This window comes from Procambarus clarkii, chromosome 47 (genome assembly GCF_040958095.1).
Source record: "Procambarus clarkii isolate CNS0578487 chromosome 47, FALCON_Pclarkii_2.0, whole genome shotgun sequence".
NCBI classification, from domain to species: Eukaryota; Metazoa; Arthropoda; class Malacostraca; order Decapoda; family Cambaridae; genus Procambarus; species Procambarus clarkii.
The window spans coordinates 21,448,014-21,471,241 of NC_091196.1; the positions used below are offsets into that span (position 1 = coordinate 21,448,014).

A 23,228-nucleotide genomic window follows, 5' to 3' on the forward strand; every position below is an offset into this window, starting at 1 on the left:
CAGATGGAAACCCAGTACCGAAATGAGCCACAGACATTCAAAAGAATCTTTTCAGTCATAGTTAACAAATGGGAATGCTTGGGCAGTGATGTGGCTGATTAGATACCCATACACTGATTCCATACAGTTTCAAATGTTGATATGATAGATACAGTGAATCTGTACACCAGTTGATTGACGGTTGAGAGGCGGGACCAAAGAGCCACAACAAGGTGAGTACTGACATTCCAGGGACTGGCTGACAAGTTACATACAGGTGACACAGCTGTTCTCGTCTCCAGCGACCCGTCGTTGTGCTGAACCGCATCAACGGATTAACAGTATGTCGTCGCCTTCCCCTTTCCATGCACTTCGACTTGAGAATGGTCCAGGACGGACCGAAACGTCGTCGTCCCTTCACCTTCTAGTGTGTGGTCTGGTCAACATATTATGCACTCCATACCCATCCCGTGGGCGGTGGTGGAAAGGGTTTACATATACACTTATCTTGCTCCACACCCACCCAACTGGGCGGCAACTTTACAGGGTCCTTGCAGTGATTCTGGGGGTCAAGGTCCCCCCGGTCTCCTAGTTGATGGACTGGTCAACCAGGTTGTTGGACGCGGCTTGCCGCAGCGTGATTGCATGCATTACCTACAGTAATCAAATTTGGTTACTTCGCTAGGATTCCTGGCAGTACATCATTATGAATGGAGTACTTAGCCATTTCTTGGACACCATTGATGGTGTTATCTCTGATTGTCGCGATTTTATCACATTCCATTACATAATGACGCAAAGTATGTGAACACAACATATAATCAACTCAGCATCACCAGATGATGAAGCTGCAAGTCGCCGCCCCTCACATACTAACACACAAACCCTAACCTCTTAACATCACAGATACAAACAGACAATAATTGTAACGTGTTTATAGTACAAGAACGTGCATGTGTAAGACACAGCGGCCGTGTAAGTGTAAGACACTTAATAACAACCACAGCTCCCCGGGGAACAACCATGGGTAAACAACATGTTTCCCCGTGAAGTGAGACTCCCTGACACTGCCTACTTGATGCCTCACCGTGTACCCGAACACTATAAGCAACAGATGCCACACCGTGTACCCGAACACTATAAGCAACAGATGCCACACTGTACCCAAAACGCAACTGACAAAATCGGGGCCCAAGAGCTAACAGCTCGATAATGCAGGCACAAAAGGTAAAAAATAGCCCACGACTGAAAACACGATCGGGTCCTTGCTACATCAACTCACGAGATTTACCGGACAAGGTCGGCGATTCGACACTCACGTGTCAGTGTGTGAGGTACAGTACCAAAACTAGTTTATAGCCAGGCCAGTTTTTTATGGTTGAGCACAGTTTTAAGGTTTCTAGTAAGGTCACCATTTACCCTGGTGTGGCGGGTGTTGGGCCCCTCCACAGCCACACTGTAGTCACCATGACAACCCCAGAGCCCGGAGTGGTGCATGACTCTACTATCCCCACAGCCCTACATGGTGACATGACCCATGTTAGCCTAGGCTCTCTACACAGCAATGTGACTATAAAATAGCATGAAGCCTCCCCCCTAGTGTGCCCGCATTCTTACACGTGGGAGCTGACGAGCCAATCAATAGGTGCTCGGAGCTGCTGCTGTCACTCCACTACTCACACACGCTGCGTTATGAACGGCGACGTCCAGTCACAATACACTACATTTTAAGCCAGCTTTGTGAGATGTTTCTCTCGTGAACTTGTACACTAATGGTTCGATGGAACTGAGCTGGTTCTGGCGTGTGAGACGGCAGGTCCTCCCTTCTGCTGAGTAGTGTGTGTGTACATGTGCTCGCGTGTACCTGTAGCACATCAGGCACTCCCCCCCCCCCCACACACATCTGCCACACTCCCCCAGCACACCTGGTACTCACAGCACACCTGGTACACTCACAGCACACCTGCCACACTCCCCCAGCACACCTGCTACACTCCCCCAGCACACCTGCCACACTCCCCCAACACACCTGCCACACCCCCCAGCACACCTGCTACACTCCCCCAGCACACCTGCTACACTCCCCCAGCACACCTGCCACACTCCCCCAACACACCTGCCACACCCCCCAGCACACCTGCTACACTCCCCCAACACACCTGCCACACCCCCCCAGCACACCTGCCACACTCCCCCAACACACCTGCCACACTCCCCCAGCACACCTGGTACTCACAGCACACCTGGTACACTCACAGCACACCTGCTACACTCCCCCAACACACCTGCCACACTCCCCCAACACACTGACATCGCTCGCTGCGTATCGTACACAAAGGGACAACCTAAACTACCAACAGACTCTTGACATATCAAATTGTGTAACTGGTCCACCAGTGACGTATGGGGGGATGCATAATCAATGAGCTAACCTAAAACGTCGTGTCCTGCACTTAAAACTGCAGCAGCAATTGAATATTAATCCGAATTCAAGCTTGACGACGCTCCATGCAATGAGCATACGAGGCAAGCCATTCACACCCGTAGAATACATATCGATCGCTGCTTTTGGGTAAAACTCGCGCCTATAGCCCTCACTTGTTAGATAAGATGCACTTTCCCTTCAGCCACAACATAAATTAACATTTCAGCGAGACGCTACAAGCAGATGGAAGTGAGGTTGTCGTGGCTGGGTCTTGGTATATGTTAAGAGTAGTGTGATCAAGGCACTCCTGTCGTCTCGAATATTAGATCAAAATATAACGTCAAAATCCCAAATGGACAAAATATGATCACAGTGACAATGGACAAATAGATTATAGCGACAGTGGACAAATAGATCATCGCGACAATGGGTAAATAGATTACAGCGACTCACAAACATGTGCGGGTCCATGGGTAAGGTTGGGATAGATTAGGTTAAGAGCCTCAAGAGAGGACGGGCAGATCAAGGGATGTTTGTGACCCAGCCAATCCTCTCCAGTTGCCACAACGTCATAAAAATGATGTTCTAAATTGCCCAAAGCTAGCCTAAAGTATCCAACGACCGACGCATAGAAAACGTCAACTTTTGCGAGTCGCCATGACTTACAGTACACCACATTGTTGTCCCTTGAGGATTTTAATGTCAAAATACGATGTATTTATTTATTATCCGCGAGGCGATGGTGCAGGTGTTTTAAGCACCTGTACCTGAGGTGCTTAAAGCACGTACCTGTACGTGTACAGGTTCACGTACCTGAGCTGGGTCCTGCTCAGGTACGTGTACCTGAGCTGAGGACCCAGCGTCTCCTGGGAGCTTCTGCAACTGCTGTTAGGTGGATCTTGCCTGGCCGCAAGACGACTTATATAACAAGCAGACACCTTTTTTTTTACAAGGTACCCTGAATGGTAATCACTAACGCATCCAAACTGTAGCAGACCATGATATCAAAAGTAGGCTGTTTATTTATGGAAGACACAAGCAGTGCCAAGATTATATCTATTAGACACAGTGCCAACTAAAATTAATGAGAACTTTTCTTCCTCCTTTTCTAGATCAAACTATTAAATTGAATACTATTTTCCATTTGTTTATTACTTAATCCTATTAGTATCTATTCACGTTACTTTATTATTGTCTTTACCTATGCCATTTAGGCATATTACGGCTGTAGATGAAAGCCAAATAGTAGGTTATTAGAGAATATGCTGTCAAATCTCCCTCCCTCTAAGGGGGCCTCGTAGCCTGGTGGATAGCGCGCAGGACTCGTAATTCTGTGGCGCGGGTTCGATTCCCGCACGAGGCAGAAACAAATGGGCAAAAGTTTCTTTCACCCTGAATGCCCCTGTTACCTAGCAGTAAATAGGTACCTGGGAGTTAGTCAGCTGTCACGGGCTGCTTCCTGGGGGTGGAGGCCTGGTCGAGGACCGGGCCGCAGGGACACTAAAGCCCCGAAATCATCTCAAGATAACCTCCCCAATATCTTGGATCGTGTGCAGAAGGCAGAGGAAAGTCTTAATGTGGCCCTGGTCACAAGAGCAGGGTTTAGTGACGACAATGAAAGCCAGTGTAGGTGGAGGGAGGCACTAGCGGAGACCTGGCTCGGGTCCAGCAGCGAGTGGAAGACCAGTCTGGCTGAGGCGGGTCTTCACGTGACCAACACGAGGGGAGGCAGCGGGCGAGCAGCTCCCGGGGCGACACTACCCACGCTGCCATCCTCCTCAGCTCACCTTGCACCACTTGCTCAGTATGCTGCTCGCTCTGCTGCACCAGCTGCCTCAAGGCCAAGGCCCACAGTCTGCTGGGAGCAGCGGGCCGGACTACCCATCCTTATATCTTGTATGTCTTGATGACGCTCAACTATTTGCTTAACGTCAGATTCCCGCATTACGTCACGGTGGTGGTGTGGACTGGTAGATGCCGTTGTCATCCTTTATTGGGTCAGGGAATGACGAGTCCTTCGAACAGAACGTCTTACTTTGACGTATATTTTAAATAAGGCCAACATTTTTTGTACTAGAAAATGGTAGCGGCTCGCGAAACAGACATTTCACGGGATAAGGGCACTTTAGTACGACAGTTTCGTGACGTTGGGAAACCTTAGGAGGACAGGCAAGCAACACCACATCCATAGACACCCTTTCCAAAAACAGAAAAGACGACCTTCCTAAATGTGATCTTTTGTTTATTTATATATACAAGAGTTTGTACAGCCACTAGTACGCATAACATGTCGAGCCTTAATTAATTATTATTATTAAAAGCCTTAATAAGTCCTTAATTTATTAATCATAATTTTCCTCGGAATACGACCCGCCAAATCGTTAAACAATCAGGTGCCTATTCACTGCTGGGTGAACAGAGGCTACAGATAAGGACTGGCGCCCAGTCAATCCTCCCCGATCAGGACAAGAACCCAGACCAAAGCGCTCGCGAAGCGCCAGGCGAGTCTGCCTCAAGAACGCCTCAAGAGGCGAGAACCACTACGCCACGGGGTTCGTTAATTTCGTCGACGCTGGCTAAACAATTTACTTATTCAATAGAATAAGTTAGCATGTTCCTGAATACTAAGAAGCGAGAACGTCTTCTAGCAGCTTAGTCACACATCTTCGGAGGGGAGCAACGGGCACAGTTCTCAGAAAAGCTGGACAAACAAAAAGCTGGAATGCGAAGCGCGGATGAGATCACGTGCTCCTCACGCCCCAGTCATCCCCACGCCACCCACCTCAACAGTGACCCCCACCCCAACACCGCCGCCAACCACCCACAATCCACTGCGTCCCACTACATCAATCTTTACAAAGTTGTCTATGCCAATAGAGGCTCAAAATAATCGAAATACAGCTGATTGTGTGCAAAAGTATTAAGAGTTGGGTAGGCGATGGCGAGTTAGCACGTGAGGGACCCGTCTGACCCGGCCAGCCATCTACGGACATCCTGCCGCACCACACTCCACTCACTACTCTATCTTTAACGCTACTAAACTCTAATACCATTATTTCCAGTGAAATATATACAATAAATAGACAACCAAATGTATAAATAAAGACATAAATAAAGATTTATGATAATGGTGCCGTAGTTTTGATGTACGGAATACAAAAATGTGGATACTAATGCCTCCTAAACACCGTTATTACGAAAGAATACACGCTTGTCTTCTGATTATAGGAACAACTATAAAAAGATCAATTTTGAAACGATGTAGTTTCAAATGCAAGACAAATGTGATGTATGAGTAAGGCGGGATGACGGCCCAAGAGCCGCCGCCTCTCTGAGCGGCGTCTGGCGGCGGGGGATGGCAGCCAGACACACCCTCTCGCTCCACCAATCACAGCCCCAGGACCCGGGGGAGCGACCTCCACTCCCTAAGCACCATTCATGACTATATGACTCGCCCATTCCCTCTCTCCCTCTATCTGGCCAACATAGTAATAAACAATAATGTAGTAATATATAACCAAAGGTATTGTTGTTAAGTTAATGTGGTAGAGTTTACAGAGCAAGGTGCTGGGGGGGACTGCCTCATTGATATGGGTTCAATGGGCGGGAAACCCGAGGTAGTGAGGCTACTCCAGGCGACCACGTGGACCGGCTCACCTCCGGGTAAACATTACTCTTCCCTCCTCGCCAATGAGCACCTAAGAGTCAGACAATACGCCTCGGATACGTTATATGTTCATACTGGCAACTTTCCCAAAAAGTGTCTAACGAAAAAAAATTAATGAAAAAATATTCCCAAAAATCCGGCTATCCTATTAGTAAAACTTACTATGAAATTCATTGTTCAATGAAATTGAACAATGTTCTTATGTCTATGTTATAAAAATGTCATTCTTATGTTATAAACTGTCTGGGATGCTCCCGGCCGCAGGTTCGAATCCCCGTCACGGCCCTTGTGGATTTTCATGCATCACGTTAGTGCGATCTCTGTGTATGATGTTGAAATTTCATTATTCAATTGCGGTCCCGCAACACAAGTACATTCGATACAGAGATGCGCGGCTGCGTACTATGACCTCACTTGGTAACTTGCCAGTACCAAACTCGAGGCAAACCTTTATGTTCACGTCAGTCTTGTACAAGAACACTGACCACTGCGCAGCTTGATTAACTACACCATTATTTTTTCTTGCACAAAATCTTTTTGAGAACGCACAATGAATGTTAACTGTACGCTGGATGACAAAATGTTTTATACAATTCCATTATTAATTACTTGCAAACTTTAATCCATGTTAAGTTGATAGTTACTAGGACATTTAAGTTTACTTAATTTATTATGGAGTCTGGCTATACCCATGAGTGGTGGTGAAAAAGGTTACAAAGGCACAATCGGCTCCTCTACGGTTGAAAGTTTCAATCAATCTTTAAAAAAAAACGAAAAATATCAAACTTCTTACTGATAAAATAACTAATTCACAAAGAGATTGGTTAATATGCACTGATTTCGAACGATCTTATCACTGTTATACGATGGAAGGCGTAGCTGTGTAAAGCACTGATGACTACAACAATCTTCACACTTACTGTCTTGGCTTTCAGAAGTCAAAATGGCAGCGGCATGCGGTCACGTGCAGAGGAGAGCGTGCGCACGTGATGTGGCGGAGAGAAAGCGTAGTAGCAATGGTCACCGCGTGTTAAGTCACTGTGGCTGAGTGGTAGAGGAGGTCCTGCTTATGACCGTCCACGGCGATGGTGTCGCCTCAACTGCATCACTGGAGTTTCCACCGACATCAGTATACCTGTGTCGTGGGTGAGGTGGGTTGGGGGGTTGTCGGAGGGGGGTGGGGAAGGGACGAGATTAGGGGGTTGGGAGGGAGAGCAGCGGGAGAAGGGAAAACAGAGGAATACCGTTTCTGGCAAGACGGGGGAGGAGCGAAGCGGCAAGATGTACATTGTTCCATTTACAATTTAATTCATTTCACGTCTTGTTTAGTTATTATCTAAATATAGCAGAGCGGCCAGTATTCAACAGGCCCACCAAGCCAGTCATGTAATTCATTGTAGACGAGGTAAAAAACACAGCTGACAATTGGAGTTCGGAGTACCGATGTACCGCCCCTACCGCCAGGTGGCCAGCCAATCAGGCGCAAGTTTCAGACTCAGACTAGACACGTTCCCTGCGGCAACGAACTCCAGCTCGACCACGAAGTCCCCCCCATTATTGTCCCTTGTGGACACCACGCCATCTGGACACTATATCCAGCACCTGGACACTGTATCTAGCACCTGGACACTGTATCCGCCACCTGGACACTTCTCCACCAGCTGGACAGTTTCCGCCACAGGGACACTACCTGCCAACTAAACACTATACTACAGTGTTAAGTTGGGGTCCCTCGATTGTTTCAAACGTGGGTTGGACATGTATATAAGTGGGATTGGGGGGTTATTAATAGGAGCTGCCTCGTATGGGCCAATAGGCCTTCTGCGGTTACCATTGTTTTTATGTTCTTATGTACATGGACACTTCTTACCTGGAAACTTCACTTTGCCTCCACAACCTGGACACTATTCGTCACCTGGACACACTAGGACACTAATACACTACCACCAACAGCTCTACGCCTTTACTCTTAAGAGTGAACAAACCGTTACCTTCATAGGGTTAGCACCTTCTACCCCCAACCTGCTCGTAAGAGCGAAGGTCAGCAGTGGAAACAAAGGCCCCGAGGCCTGTTTCGCAACCCCAGAAATACCATCACTGTTATATTGTCCACACACGCACCTACTTCCTGTCTCGGGAAGGTCAGTAGGAAGTTCAGATTGAGCTATCATTCCCCTACAGCGCCGGCCTCGCTTCTTGCAGGTTTGTGATCGATCCCCGAAGGTCCAAGCTGTTGAGCACCATTCCCTCTCTCTGTCCCATCCCAGATCCTTTTCCTCATATCCCTTCCAAGCAGTATATAATTAATAACAATAATAACCTTTAATGTCCCCTAAAACGAAAACTCCACAGGGTCAAGAATTATACAACGGTGTTATTATTTTGATATAATACAAAAATATGACTTAAGGTTATAAAAAGAAGGTGCCTCGTATGGGCCAATAGGCCTTCTGCAGTTACCTTGTTACATAAGAACAAAGGCAACTGCAGAAGGCCTGTTGGCCCATACGAGGCAGCTCTTATTTATAACCACCCAATCCCACTCATATACTTGTCCAACCCGTGCTTGAAACAATCGAGGGACCCCACCTCCACAATGTTACGCGGCAATTGGTTCCACAAATCAACAACCCTGTTACTGAACCAGTATTTACCCAAGTCTTTCCTAAATCTAAACTTATCCAATTTATACCCATTGTTTCGTGTTCTGTCTTGTGTTGATACTTTTAATACCCTATTAATATAAGAACATAAGAACATAAGAACATAGGTAACTGCAGAAGGCCTATTGGCCCCTACGAGGCAGCTCCTATTCTATAACCACCCAATCCCACTCATATACTTGTCCAACCCGTGCTTGAAACAATCGAGGGACCCCACCTCCACAATGTTACGCGGCAATTGGTTCCACAAATCAACAACCCTGTTACTGAACCAGTATTTACCCAAGTCTTTCCTAAATCTAAACTTATCCAATTTATATCCATTGTTTCGTGTTCTGTCCTGTGTTGATACTTTTAATACCCTATTAATATCCCCTTTGTTATGTCCATTCACCCACTTGTAAACCTCTATCATGTCACCCCTATGTTCTTATGTTCTTATTTTCCTAGAATGTGTTGGCTAAAGAATTAAGAAACCCGCAGACAGCCTATTGGCCAATACGTGCCAGCTTCTATTTAAGAACATAAGACCAAAGGCAACTGCAGAAGGCCTATTGGCCCATACGAGGCAGCTCCTATTTATAACCACCCAATCCCACTCATATACTTGTCCAGCGCTTGAGACAATCGAGGGATCCCACCTCCACCATGTTACGCGGCAATTGGTAATTTATATCGACCCAAGCTCATTCATACATATACACGATTTTAAATAGGAAGCCAGACAGCAATAAACTATTGGAACAAATTAGACTTTCAGACACATATGTAGTCTGATTGAGATGGATGACGTAAATTAGCTAATATGATCCCATTAACGTTTTGGGAAAAATATTAATGAATTGTGCAGACGATGAGTCACAATAACGTGGCTGAAATATGTTGACCAAACCACACACTAGAAAGTGAAGGGACGACGACGTTTGGGTTCATCCTGGACCATTCACAACCGACTTGAGAATGGTCCAGGACAGACCGAAACGTCGACGTCCCTTCACTTTCTAGTGTATGGTCTGGTCAACATTAATTAATGAATTGTCTTGCTAAACATAAACAATGGGTATATATTGGATAAGTTTAGATTTAGGAAAGACTTGGGTAAATATTGGTTCGGTAACAGAGCTGTTGATTTGTGGAACCAATTACCGCGTAACGTGGAGGTGGGGTCCCTCGATTGTTTCAAGCGCGGGTTGGACATGTATATGAGTGAGTTTGGGTGGTTATAAATAGGAGCTGCCTTGTATGGGCCAATAGACCTTCTGCAGTTACCTTTGTTCTTATGTTCATGTCCAACCCACGCTTGAAACAATCAAGGGACCTCCACCACATTACGCGGTAATTGGTTCCACAAATCAACAACCCTGTTACCGAACCAGTATTTACCCAAGTCTTTCCCAAATCTAAACTTATCCAATTTATACCCATTGTTTCGTGTTCTGTCTTGTGTTGATACTTTTAATACGTTATTAATATCCCCTTTGTTATGTCCATTTGTTATTTGTTCATATATTATATCGCCTTGAACTGTCCTGGCTCGTATACTCTTTATCTTGTACAGGCAAACAATCACCACCTGTGGTGGAGTTAATTATTTCTTAGGTAATGAAATACATTCTTGTAAGACTGTTTAACAACATATTTTGCAACAGCATAAATAGTGTTGTCATTCTCTCTCTCTTGTTATACCTTAAGATGCATTATTCATTTCTTCCCAACTTTTGTACTGAGTGGATTAATTAATCAGCTCCCCGCCTCTCATTAGTCTAATTGCTGTAGCTAGATTTATCGCAGAAACCTCACCCAGCTCCAGTGATCTTCTCCCTCTATCCCCAATACTCTGTAAGTTCAATTCCATCCTCGTTACATTCTTAAATTATTCATTAGTGTCCATGTACATAAGAACATAAGAACAAAGGTAACCGCAGAAGGCCTATTGGCCCATACGAGGCAGCTCCTATTTATAACCACACAATCCCACTCATATATATGTCCAAACCACGCTTGAAACAATCAAGGGACCCCACCTCCACCAAGTTATGCTGTAGTTGGTTCCACAAATCAACACCCCTGTTACCCGAACCAGTATTTACCCAAGTCTTTCCTAAATCTAAACTTATCCAATTTAAACCTATTGTTTCGTGTTCTGTCTTGTGTTGATACTTTCAATAACCTATTAATATCCCCCAGTTTCACTATTTGTTTAATAACATCATCCCTGGTAACTGTTAAACTATTTAACCTGTCGATTGATAAAGATTAAGCCACCCAAGAGGTGGCACGGGCATGAATAGCCCGTAATTAACCTGTCCTCGTCCCCACTCACATAGACTTGTTCGGCTGAAGGCATAGAGTTATTCACCTTCTAGTTGGTAAATTCCAATGTCCTATTTGCCTTATTACGAACATTTATGGTTTTATTTTTTGGTTTTTAATTCTTACTAATAATAACTCCTAGATTTCTTTCGCAATCTCAACACCATCTAGCTCGTATCTTGTAACTCTATCATCATTACCTAGCCTCAAAACCCTACATTTGTCAGCATTAAACTGCACCTGCCAATCTTTTGCCCATTTCATAACCCTATTTAGATCGTCTTGAAGTGATAGTGAGTCTTTTTCAGTGTTTATTTGTCTCCCGATTTCTATCATCGGCAAATTTGCAAATATTGCTGCTCAACCCTGAACCTAAATCATTTATATATTTTATAAACAACAGAGGTCCTAGGACAAAGCCTTGAGGCACTCCACTTACCTCATTTTTCCACTCTGACTTAATTCCATTTCTACCAACTCTTTGTTTTCTTTGGTATAGCCATGCCCTAATACAACTTAATATAGCACCCCCATTACCGTGAGCCTCTATCTTTTTAATCAATATTTCATGCGGCACTGTATCAAAAGCTTTAGCAAAGCTTTTGATACAGTGCAACAACAACACGGTACCATGCAGCCCCCAACATGGTACCATCACGGGAGACATCTCCCGTCACGCAGGGTGCAGTTGCACCTCCACAGATCTTCAGTATCTGCTCTTGATACTGGTAATGGCTCAAAAGGGCCACCACTTACGGGCTATTCATGCCCGTGCCACCTTTTGGGTGGCTTAATCTTCATCAATCAATCAATCAACTAAGTGTCAACACACGGGAGACACCTCCCGTCACGCAGGTTGCAGTTGCACCTCCAGTATCAGCTCTTGATACTGGTAATGGCTCAAAAGGGCCACCACTTACGGGCTATTCATGCCCGTGCCACCTCTTGGGTGGTTTAATCTTAGTCTTAGTCTTATGGCACCATGCAACCCCCCACATGGTACCATGCAGCCACCACATGTACACGTACCAGATGACTTTACCGTCGTCGTGTTCACGAATTTCATCAACAGCGGACTATGAACGCCAGATGTTCCCAAAAAACCACACTACTGACACTCACAAGGCAATATAAAGATGATCATGAACAATGACAAGAGACCAATAACAATAACAAGAGAACAAGAAGAACATCGAGGACTGGGGACACATGGATCCTTGACTATGACCAACATGTGACGTAACTAAATATCTTTCCTGACGCAGCCTCCGTTTTAAGAATCGGACGGTCGATAATCCACGAGAAGTAAGAATCTTTCCTTGTTTATCACGACTTTTTAGAAGCAGAATGTACTCAAGTAGTTGTGCTTGCGGGGGTTGAGCTCTGGCTCTTTGGTCCCGCCTCTCAACCGTCAATCAACGTAATCAATGAATTAAAAGGTGAGTGGAGTGAGGCAGATGGGAAGACCCACGCGTCCTGCCCGGCGCCTGGCAGCCCGGCTGGCTGGTCGAGGGAAAGAGTGAATATACTCACTGCATTATCACTCAAATTTGGCACTGTTCTGGACGACATATACGCTGGTCGGGGCACGCACACATATACGCGCACGCAAGCACGTACTCTCACTCCTTCCTGTTTACCTGTTCATTCTCATTCATTCATTCATTCATACTCTCTCTCTCTCTCTCTCTCTCTCTCTCTCTCTCTCTCTCTCTCTCTCTCTCTCTCTCTCTCTCTCTCTCTGTCTCTCTCTGTCTCTCTCTCTCTCTCTCTGTCTCTCTCTCTGTCTCTCTCTCTGTCTCTCTCTCTCTCTGTCTCTGTCACTCTGTCTCTCTCTCTCTCTCTGTCTCTCTCTGTCTCTCTGTCTCTCTGTCTCTCTCTGTCACTCTGTCTCTCTCTCTCTCTCTGTCTCTCTGTCTCTCTCTGTCACTCTGTCTCTCTCTCTCTCTCTCTGTCTCTCTCTGTCTCTCTGTCTCTCTGTCTCTCTCTGTCTCTCTGTCTCTCTCTCTCTCTCTGTCTCTCTGTCTCTCTCTCTGTCTCTCTCTCTCTCTGTCTCTCTCTCTGTCTGTCTCTGTCTCTCTCTGTCTCTCTGTCTCTCTCTCTCTCTCTCTCATACTTTGTATTCTTCACATTTACTATAACTTCTCGTCTGCTACAAATCATAGTACCTAGGTGGAGGGGGGAGGCGTGGAGGCCCATGGGAGTGGCCATAGATGGGGAAATTATGTTCAATTAACACTGAATATAGTCTCTGATCTCAAGAGCGGAGTGTGGAATTGACATAAATGACGCAAATAATAAACAACCTTCACAGTGACCTTCATAGGCAAAGAATTCGACAGTATTGTCTAAGGGGAAACGCACCTCGGGTCCAGAGACAACCAAAGCCTCAGGAAGGTGGAAGCAGTGGATGAACCGCCACACACTGGGCAAACCTCATTTACGGAAATGCAAAAGGAATTCAAAAGCCATGTGAGAACTGCATAAAGTGACACTCCACAGTAAAGTGCAATAGAGAACACAACACAAGAATGTCAGAGACCGTAGAAGGTCTAATGGGTCATATGAGACAGCTTCTTATATAGCCACTAAACTCATTCATATATGTCTTATCTACGCTTGAAGCAATCAAATGATCACACGCATCTCTTACCCAGTAATTTATTTCCCACAGATCAACCATCATAGTTCCAGACTAGTATTGAGGCAAAAACTATGAGTAGTAAAGACAGGAGTTGGGGAAGAGGAAGGCTCTTCCTCTTCCTGGAGAGGAGGAGTGGAGGCCGAGGGACACAAGTGCCCGTGCGGTCATCTTGCAAGTGATCACCGAGAAGATAATTGTGAAACAACCTTGAAAACCTGTCTTGCCACGCCTAGAGTGAGATGCACTCTGGCTGTCTCAGCGTGCAGGCCACGTGCCTCTCCACAGTGGAAACCGTTCCAATAGGAGTGCTTCACGATTCTGTTTGGCACCGCTCCAGTGCCAGGTAAGTCCACAACGGGCTAATCATAGCCCGTGCTACTTGGAACTTTTTGTTCCAAGTAGCGAATCTTAAGGAACAACAACAACGGCTCTGGTTGTTCACCATATATATATATATACTATTTAGATTCAGGATTGAAGAGCAATATTTGCAGACAGCACAAAAATAGGTCGAGAAATAAACTCAGAAGAATAAATAATATCTCTACAAGACTCTAGATGGGCTTTTACAGTGGAAGAAAAATGATTAGTTGTGGGTTAATGCTGAGCAATATAGTGTTTTGAGCTTGGATAATGATAATACAGATATCATACAGTTACCAGATATCCGATGATAATACAGTTACCAGATATCCGTTGGACAATGTCAAAATTGCGAAATCTGACTGTGAAAAAGATCTGGGAGTTATAATTGCTCTTAAAGCCTCCCCCCCCCCCCCCCCCCCCCGCCCTACAATCTGTGCATAAATGTATAGCAATTTAGATACCGGGATTTATTTCTAGAAACGTTAGCAATAAGACATTTCATATTATTCTTAAGTTTATCTTACTCTTATTCCCCTCCTTTAAATTACGCAGTTCAGTTATGGTCTCCGTACTACAGAAGGGAGACAAATATACCGCGACGTATATACAGAAAGATACCACGCAGGTTCGAATCCTCGTCACGGCCCTTGTGGATTTGTTCAGAAAGATGCCAATGCTAGACTATATGTTTAACACATCTCTAACCCTGTCCATGGAGGACAGAAGAAAATGTATATATATGCTGGTTAGCATTGTAAATGTGTGGCCACGTCTGTGGTAGAAAATAATAATAAAAAAAATGCTAACCCCAGGAATTGGGAACCTTCCTTATGAAGAGATATTGAAAAAAAAACAAATTAACATGTTGACCAGACCACACACTAGAAGTTGAAGGGACGACGACGTTTCGGTCCGTCCTGGAACATTCTCAAGTCGATTGTGAATGGTCCAGGACGGACCGAAACGTGGTCGTCCCTTCAACTTCTAGTGTGTGGTCTGGTCAACATACTTCAGCCACGTTATTGTGACTCATCGCCTGCACATGAACATGTTGACCAAACCCGAAGAGTAAAGGGTAACACGACTGAAACATTAAGAACATAAACCCGAAGAGTAAAGGGTAACACGACTGAAACATTAAGAACATAAGAACAAAGGTAACTGCAGAAGGCCTATTGGCCCATACGAGGCAGCTCCTATAATCTATAGCAGCTATTTATTTGCTCCTAAAATAGGAGCTATAGTCGTCCATTTATTTGGACGACAGGATATAACAAAGTAGATATGAACAGATTTTAAATATAACATAAAATAGAACACGAAATAATATATATATTAACTGGATAATTTTAGGTTCAAGAAAGACCTTGGTAAATACTGGTTTAAAAAAAAAAGAGTTGTTGATTTATGGAACAAATTACCAGGTGTTATAATACATGTGGGATCCCTGGATTGTTTCAAGCGTAGGTTAGACATATATAATTGTCATATATAATTGTCATATATAATAGATATATATAATTGTCATATATAATACATATATAATTGTCATATAATTGTCTTATATAATAGACATATAATTGTCATATATAATAGACATATAATTCTTCTTGCCAAGTAACTTTTTTGAGTTGGATGACATAATTAATCAGTAGGAATATATTTATATTTGATAAGCCAGTATAAGTCCTTATTTCACCACTCTGTAAACTAAAATAATTACGAGCAAGCGACAATAGATGCCAAGATGAGTGGGGGGCCGCGGAGTGCCGCTTGACCCACTTGGCAGGAGTGCCAGCTCCCGGGCAAGATTGGTGGTACACTTACCCATCACCATCCTCTCGCTATCGGCCCCAAGACCCACCATTATCAGATACAAGTTCCTGCATTCTGCTTCGTCTCAATATAATGTAGGTTACGTATGGTGGGTTATGTGACGCGCGCATCTAGGTGTGCACCTAGATGCATCTGTCAGTTGCTAGTGTGTTGCTGCTGCAGGGCTGGGTGCACCGGTGCCAGCAGCAGCAGCAGCAGCAGGAGGAGGAGGAGCAGCAGCAGGCAGCAGCAGCAGTAGGAGGAGGAGGAGCAGCAGCAGCAGGAGGAGGAGGAGCAGCAGCAGCAGCAGCAGGAGGAGGAGGAGGAGGAGCAGCAGCAGCAGCAGGAGGAGAAGCAGCAGCAGGAGGAGGAGCAGTAGGAGCAGCAGTGGTGGAAGCAGAAGCCGCAGCGGCAGCAGAAACAGCTGTAGTGACAGCAACACATGCTGATCCACATGGGATTCAGCGCTGGGAATTAACCACCAGTCATCAGGGATTGATCACTATGGCTTAGGTGTAACTGCTTACAAGTTGTAATTGGGTACAAGTGTTTACAAGCTGTCATTAAGGCGCGGTTTTGTAGCTGTAGATAGCAACACCCACTCCTTGTAGGAGGAAGATCTCACGGTCTACTCTAGTCTACTTAAGAGCCTTCAGAAATAAGACCATTATTGGTATATATGTTAACACCAAACATAGTCACAAGGAAATCCCACAGAACTGATATATCAACGAGACAATCAACTGGAGCAATGCTGGGATTCGAACCCTGGACCTGGTCCAGAGGTGAGGTGCGCGACTTGGGAGTACCCAAGTCAAAGGTTGGAATCCCCGCATTTGCACCAATTGATTTCACAGCGATTTAACAATTTAACAGCGTTTTGGCATTTACGGCTCCGGCGAGTGAAGCATATGGCCTCAGTGTGTTCTGCACTCTGGCTTATTCTCTAGCACAATGAACAACATTTAAGTCTTGATAACCAACTACAGATGTTATAAAGGCGATATATAAGCTAGGAGGATATTATGTTAATATCTCACCATTACCAACAAGAGTATAAAGGGGCGAAGCTCACTCAAGAAGCTTTTGTGGGGATTGTTGATGAGTCTTGCATAGTTGCCCTCGATTCCAAGATATTTATAAGACGCAGACGTCTCCACAGGCACTCCATTAATACATAGAGCAGCCTACCTGCCAATGTGTATGTTTCTCGGTGTGTATGAATACCGAATTTCTCGGTATTCTGCACGCTAATCTTATGATCAGTAAGGTATTTCAAGACAACATTTTCGTTACTCTTACATGGAATGAACCCGAGACAAAGCTGCGATAACGAGATCTGGTAAAAGAAAAGAGTCACCTCTCCCCAGGGCGCCTGACAACTAAGTGGACAGCGCTTCGGATTCGTAGTCCTGAGGTTCCGGGTTCGTTCCCCGGTGGAGGCGGAGACAAATGGGCATAATGTTTGTTTCACCCTGATGCCCCTGTTACCTAGCAGTAAATAGGTACCTGGGAGTTAGACAGCTGCTACGGGCTGCTTCTTGGGAGGTAACAAAATGGAGGCCTGGTCGAGGACCGGGCCGCGGGGACGCTAAACCCCAAAATCTCCTCAAGATAACCTCCACCCCCTCAACCCTTCCCTACACGACTGGCCTCTGTGTGTGTGTGTGTGTGTGTGTGTGTGTGTGTGTGTGTGTGTGTGTGTGTGTGTGTGTGTGTGTGTGTGCGTGTGTGTGTGTGTGTGGAACTGTCCCAGTCTCACTACTGCACCTCCACTCGCCATTGTGTAGCACTTGGAAGGAATATTAGGACCGAGTGAAGGAACGGTGCACAACTACATGGACCATCGGGGATCGAACGTCGACCCAGCAAGAAGCAAGACCGACTAGCCCAGGTCCAAGAACTACCACAGCTAGACAAGCAAGCTACTGTCATCACTGTGGCTTGCACTTAAACTATGGAGGAACATTTATCCACTATAGCAAGAATGTCATAGTGATAATGATATAATATTTATATTACCTAACACACACATCTGAAGAGAGAGGAAGTGACGACGTTTCAGGCCATTATTAAGTCGGGTAAAGAAATACTAGTAAAGTCAATATAAAGGGTAAGAATGTAAGAATATATCAACTTACCATTCTTTCTTTACTCGACAAAAGGTTGAGGACAGACTGCAACGTCGCCACTTCTTTGGCTTTCAGAGGTGTGAATTAGGCGCCTAATTCTGCCACGACATTGTTAGTGAGTGCCTGTGTGGCGCTTATCCTTAGCACCACGTGAGGGAACAGTCACCACGTGAGGGAACAGTCACCACGTGAGGGAACAGTCACCACGTGAGGGAACAGTCACCACGTGAGGGAGCAGTCACCACGTGAGGGAGCAGTCACCACGTGAGGGAGCAGTCACCACGTGAGAGAGCAGTCACCACGTGAGGGAGCAGTCACCACGTGAGGGAGCAGTCACCACGTGAGGGAGCAGTCACCACGTGAGGGAGCAGTCACCACGTGAGGGAGCAGTCACCACGTGAGGGAGCAGTCACCACGTGAGAGAGCAGTCACCACGTGAGGGAGCAGTCACCACGTGAGGGAGCAGGCACCACGTGAGGGAGCAGTCACCACGTGAGGGAGCAGTCACCACGTGAGAGAGCAGGCACCACGTGAGAGAGCAGTCCGTGCTCCATCATTCTTACGTAATATACGGTATATAGATATATAAGAATATAAGTCTCGGCCTACAGTAGGCTTAGTAGTGTCTGGTGATCATTACCACTCTCAGCAAGTAATCCTGAGTTGTGACTAAGTGTTGTTGTTGTTGTTTCAGATTTAGCTACTCAGAATGAAGTGTTCATGTAGCACTGGCTATGGTGAGCCCGTATGTGACTAAGTGGTATGCGGCACCATAAGTAATGGCAGGTGTAGGCCTATCTCAAGTCTTACTCACAGCAAATATTACATCAGACCTCAAACGCGGATCACATATATTAAACACAGAAGTCACAATAGCGTGATGTATCAAATGAACAAAATCTGATTTTGATTTTGTCGAAATTTTGACCATGTCGTAGCTCAGTCGATTATGGCAGCGTCTGGGGTGATCTCGGACGCAGGTTCGAATCCTCGTCACAGCCCTTGTGGATTTGTTCATATATATTAACTTCCAGTGGACGAAACTGATCAAAAACAAATATATGATTAAATATTGAGTCCGTTAAAGAGCATCGAACCCTCGACCCGGGATTCCTCAGGTACAATCAATAATTATCAATACATGGCAAAAGTTATTTTTGTTATAAGCTAGAAGACTTATGAACAATTCTTCCCATACGATGAACACTTCCCAGACGTCGACTTTAGAACAGCACCTCAGTCAGGTTTTATTACTAGCAAATCTGTAAATCTAAACTCGTAAAAATTGTCGTTAAATCGGGGCCCTGTTTCTTAGAAAAATCTCCCCCGACCATTAGGGTATGTCGGCCACCGACTCCCTCGACCATTAGGGCATGTCGGCCACCGACTCCCCCGACCATTAGGGTATGTCGGCCACCGACTCCCCCGACCATTAGGGCATGTCGGCCACCGACTCCCTCGACCATTAGGGGCATGTCGGCCACCGACTCCCCCGACCATTAGGGTATGTCGGCCACCGACTCCCTCGACCATTAGGGCATGTCGGCCACCGACTTCCTCGACCATTAGGGCATGTCGGCCACCGACTCCCTCGACCATTAGGGGCATGTCGGCCACCGACTTCCCCGACCATTAGGGCATGTCGGCCACCGACTTCCCCGACCATCAGCTCCCTCACACCATTATCTCTCCAGCCATTAAACAAAGACTTGCCTTGAAATGTAAACTTTTCATTGTGTTGATAAAAACAAGAGGTCACGACCACTGGTCGGGAGCCTAGGACCACTGGTCGGGAGCCTGGGACCACTGGTCGGGAGCCTAGGACCACTGGTCGGGAGCCTAGGACCACTGGTCGGGAGCCTAGGACCACTGGTCGGGAGCCTGGGACCACTGGTCGGGAGCCTAGGACCACTGGTCGGGAGCCTAGGACCACTGGTCGGGAGCCTGGGACCACTGGTCGGGAGCCTGGGACCACTGGTCGGGAGCCTAGGACCACTGGTCGGGAGCCTGGGACCACTGGTCGGGAGCCTAGGACCACTGGTCGGGAGCCTAGGACCACTGGTCGGGAGCCTAAGACCACTGGTCGGGAGCCTAGGACCACTGGTCGGGAGCCTGGGACCACTGGTCGGGAGCCTAGGACCACTGGTCGGGAGCCTAGGACCACTGGTCGGGAGCCTAGGACCACTGGTCGGGAGCCTAGGACCACTGGTCGGGAGCCTAGGACCACTGGTCGGGAGCCTAGGACCACTGGTCGGGAGCCTAGGACCACTGGTCGGGAGCCTAGGACCACTGGTCGGGAGCCTAGGACCACTGACCGTAGTCCACCTCCAGATGTAAACTGCGACAAATCCCTTACATTGCATATAAGTTTATATATTAGTATATAAGGAATACCACCCTACATTTCCTCGGAGAAGGAAATATCAGGGCTCCGAGGGATCCACTTATGGCTCTCAACTATCCACTTATATCAGTCACTGTCACTTCCACTTCAGTCACTTCCACTTATTTATTTTTATTAATTGTATTTATTAATTATTTTATTTACCGAAACTCTTGATCCCATCTTTTATATGTGTAAAGTTGGTCAGCCTGATCAATGTACTCACCTAGTTGTGCTTGCAGGGGTTGAGCTTTGGTTCTTGGGTCCCGCCTGTGTATTTCTTGTCTTGATAAAGGAGTCGAGTTTAATTTAAACACAGACTAGGATCATTTAAATATATTAACGGAGAATGTTGAGCTTGGCTCTTGGGGCTGAGGTCAAAGTTCACGGCCAATCTATCCTCAAGGTCCTTCAAGTCGCAATTTCCTCTCGTATAATATTACAATGTTCAACTTATGGAGGTTAAAAATAAAGATGTCCAAACAACATATTTAGAAAGGAAACTGCTAAAGGTCTATTGTCCCATACGAGGCAGCTCCCATTGTCCCATACGAGGCAGCTCCCATTGTCCCATACGAGGCAGCTCCCATTGTCCCATACGAGGCAGCTCCCATTGTCCCATACGAGGCAGCTCCCATTGTCCCATACGAGGCAGCTCCCATTGTCCCATACGAGGCAGCTCCCATTGTTCTATACGAGGCAGTTCCCATTGTTCTATACGAGGCAGTTCCCATTGTTCTATACGAGGCAGTTCCCATTGTTCTATACGAGGCAGTTCCCATTGTTCTATACGAGGCAGTTCCCATTGTTCTATACGAGGCAGTTCCTATTGTCCCATACGAGGCAGCTCCCATTGTTCTATACGAGGCAGTTCCCATTGTTCTATACGAGGCAGTTCCCATTGTCCCATACGAGGCAGCTCCCATTGTTCTATACGAGGCAGTTCCCATTTATATATATCCGAATATGTTTGTTTGGGTGCCTCGCGTGGGCCAAAAGGCATTCTATAGTTTTATTTATTCCTGTGTTCTTATGTTAAGGCCTCTTAATTTTCACCCCGTGTTTGATCTAGTTTACACTAATACTACACTAACACCAGGGCCAGGATTCACCAGGCATCTACCCACCCACTTACGAAACCTGAATATCCATCAACAATCATGACGGCTTTGTTTACATTTATTTAACAGTTTACGAGTTTCGAAATTTTACGGCCCAAGGTTGTTATTGCTATAAACAACCTCGCAGTGCTTCGGAGGCTCATAAACTGTTTAATCAATTTAAAGAAAGGCGCAATAATTGACAAAAGATGTACAGGTTTCGTAAGTGGTTGTGTGAATGCTTGATGAATCGTGGCCCATAGCATAGTAACATTGAGAAGGTCGCGCTGGACACAAGCGGGCACTAGGGTATCTGGCAGCCTCTCCTAAGGCTATATATATATCTATATTTGAACACAGCGGGTACGGAGATACAAGCAAGGAATGAGGCAACATTTATAAGGGCCAATGGCCCCTGCAGATTAAATTCATTCTTATATTAGGCTATTCTCGACAAAACTCGACCGAATATAACCAACATTCATAATTTTTTCTTATAAGTCAATGTATACATTAGGTTAATGCTTGTGCCTGGCTTGGAGAGGCTGCGTTAGGCGGCACTTTATGCACTAGTAAACTGAACTTGGTGGAACATAAGCTTGTATGTCCACGGTGTAAGGCTCCCATGCACCAATCTACAAGAGCACTGTGTTCAACATAGAAAATGGTAACTACATAACCGACTGGTGCTAGTATAACTATTCTAACCTCATATAGATGTGGCTTTTGTTAGGTTACTGCGCATATTTTTATGTAAATTCGTATAGGTTGTACGCATGTCCCGGATGAAACTAGGCAGTACAACAAATGCTCTCCGATTCCCTTCTATCGTAAGCCAGTCGACGCCAATTTGGATGTTAATAATGCATGAGAATGCGGATTCGATTAAAACGCATGACCTAAATATTTCATTGTGCGCTAATGCTTCATACTTTTCCTGATATCAGGGACCACGAACTCCCTCCTCCCTGAGGACAGGTTAGCGACGCACAAGTTCTGGAATGCAGGTGTTGCCACATCAAAGCGACTCCCGTAAGCCTCGCCCGGGAATTTTACCCAATAGGCCCTCTGGCAGAGGCTGATGTGGCTGCCGCGTTTTCAGTGCTGCTTTCTGGTGCGCTACTCCCTCGCCTACAATCATTACCCCCAGTCTGAACAAACACGATTATCTAAGAAATACCGAAGGCTACATACGACGATGGTATATAAAGTTATGTAGACAGCAAGTTACAATAACGGGGCTGAAATTTAAACACCCCCCATCCACACATGAAAATGACCGAATTGGCGACGTTTCGGTCCGTCGTGGACTGGATCATCGATAATGGTCAACGACGGACCGAAACGTCGTCACATTCTTTATGTATAAAGTCAAAACGTAATGAATTTTAGCGTATTAGTTTCAACTGATGGATCGATCGAATTTGTATTGGTTTAAGGAACTTAAAAAAATGCCGAATCTCTCGTCCATATTTCTCCTTTTAATATTAGGGAACATCTATGACTGATAAATTTATATAGACAAACAAATATCGATTTTTAGTCATATATATACCTACATTTTACTTTTTTTTCCTACATTTTACATATATAATTATTTTCACCATTAACTTATACAAATTTAACGTCAGCATGGTAAAAGTATGTTCGCCCCTATTTACCCAGCAGTAACTGGGGGACTTGGGTGTAAACAGGTAGGCTGGTCTTGTTCCTCAATATACTACTTGGTTAAAACAAAAAG

General features: G+C 45.6%; 2 protein-coding genes across 3 annotated transcripts in view; one reads left to right on the forward strand and one right to left on the reverse strand.

Moving 5' to 3' along the window:
• NaPi-III (Na[+]-dependent inorganic phosphate cotransporter type III) overlaps positions 1-23,228 on the reverse strand; it is a 61,239-nt gene that overhangs the window by 29,649 nt on the left and 8,362 nt on the right. Inside the window, exon 1 of one of the 2 annotated variants that reach the window (XM_069302086.1) lies at positions 6,992-7,188. The exons of the other annotated variant lie outside the window; for it this stretch is intronic. The gene's annotated coding sequence lies outside the window, so the exon portion shown is untranslated. Of the gene's footprint in view, positions 1-6,991; positions 7,189-23,228 lie in introns of those variants that run through there. 2 annotated transcript variants of the gene reach the window in all.
• LOC138350870 (50 kDa spicule matrix protein-like) lies at positions 16,020-20,391 on the forward strand. The gene is made up of 2 exons (XM_069302317.1): positions 16,020-16,127; positions 19,759-20,391. The coding sequence occupies exons 1-2, from the start codon at positions 16,020-16,022 to the stop codon at positions 20,389-20,391; spliced, it is 741 nt and encodes a 246-aa protein (XP_069158418.1).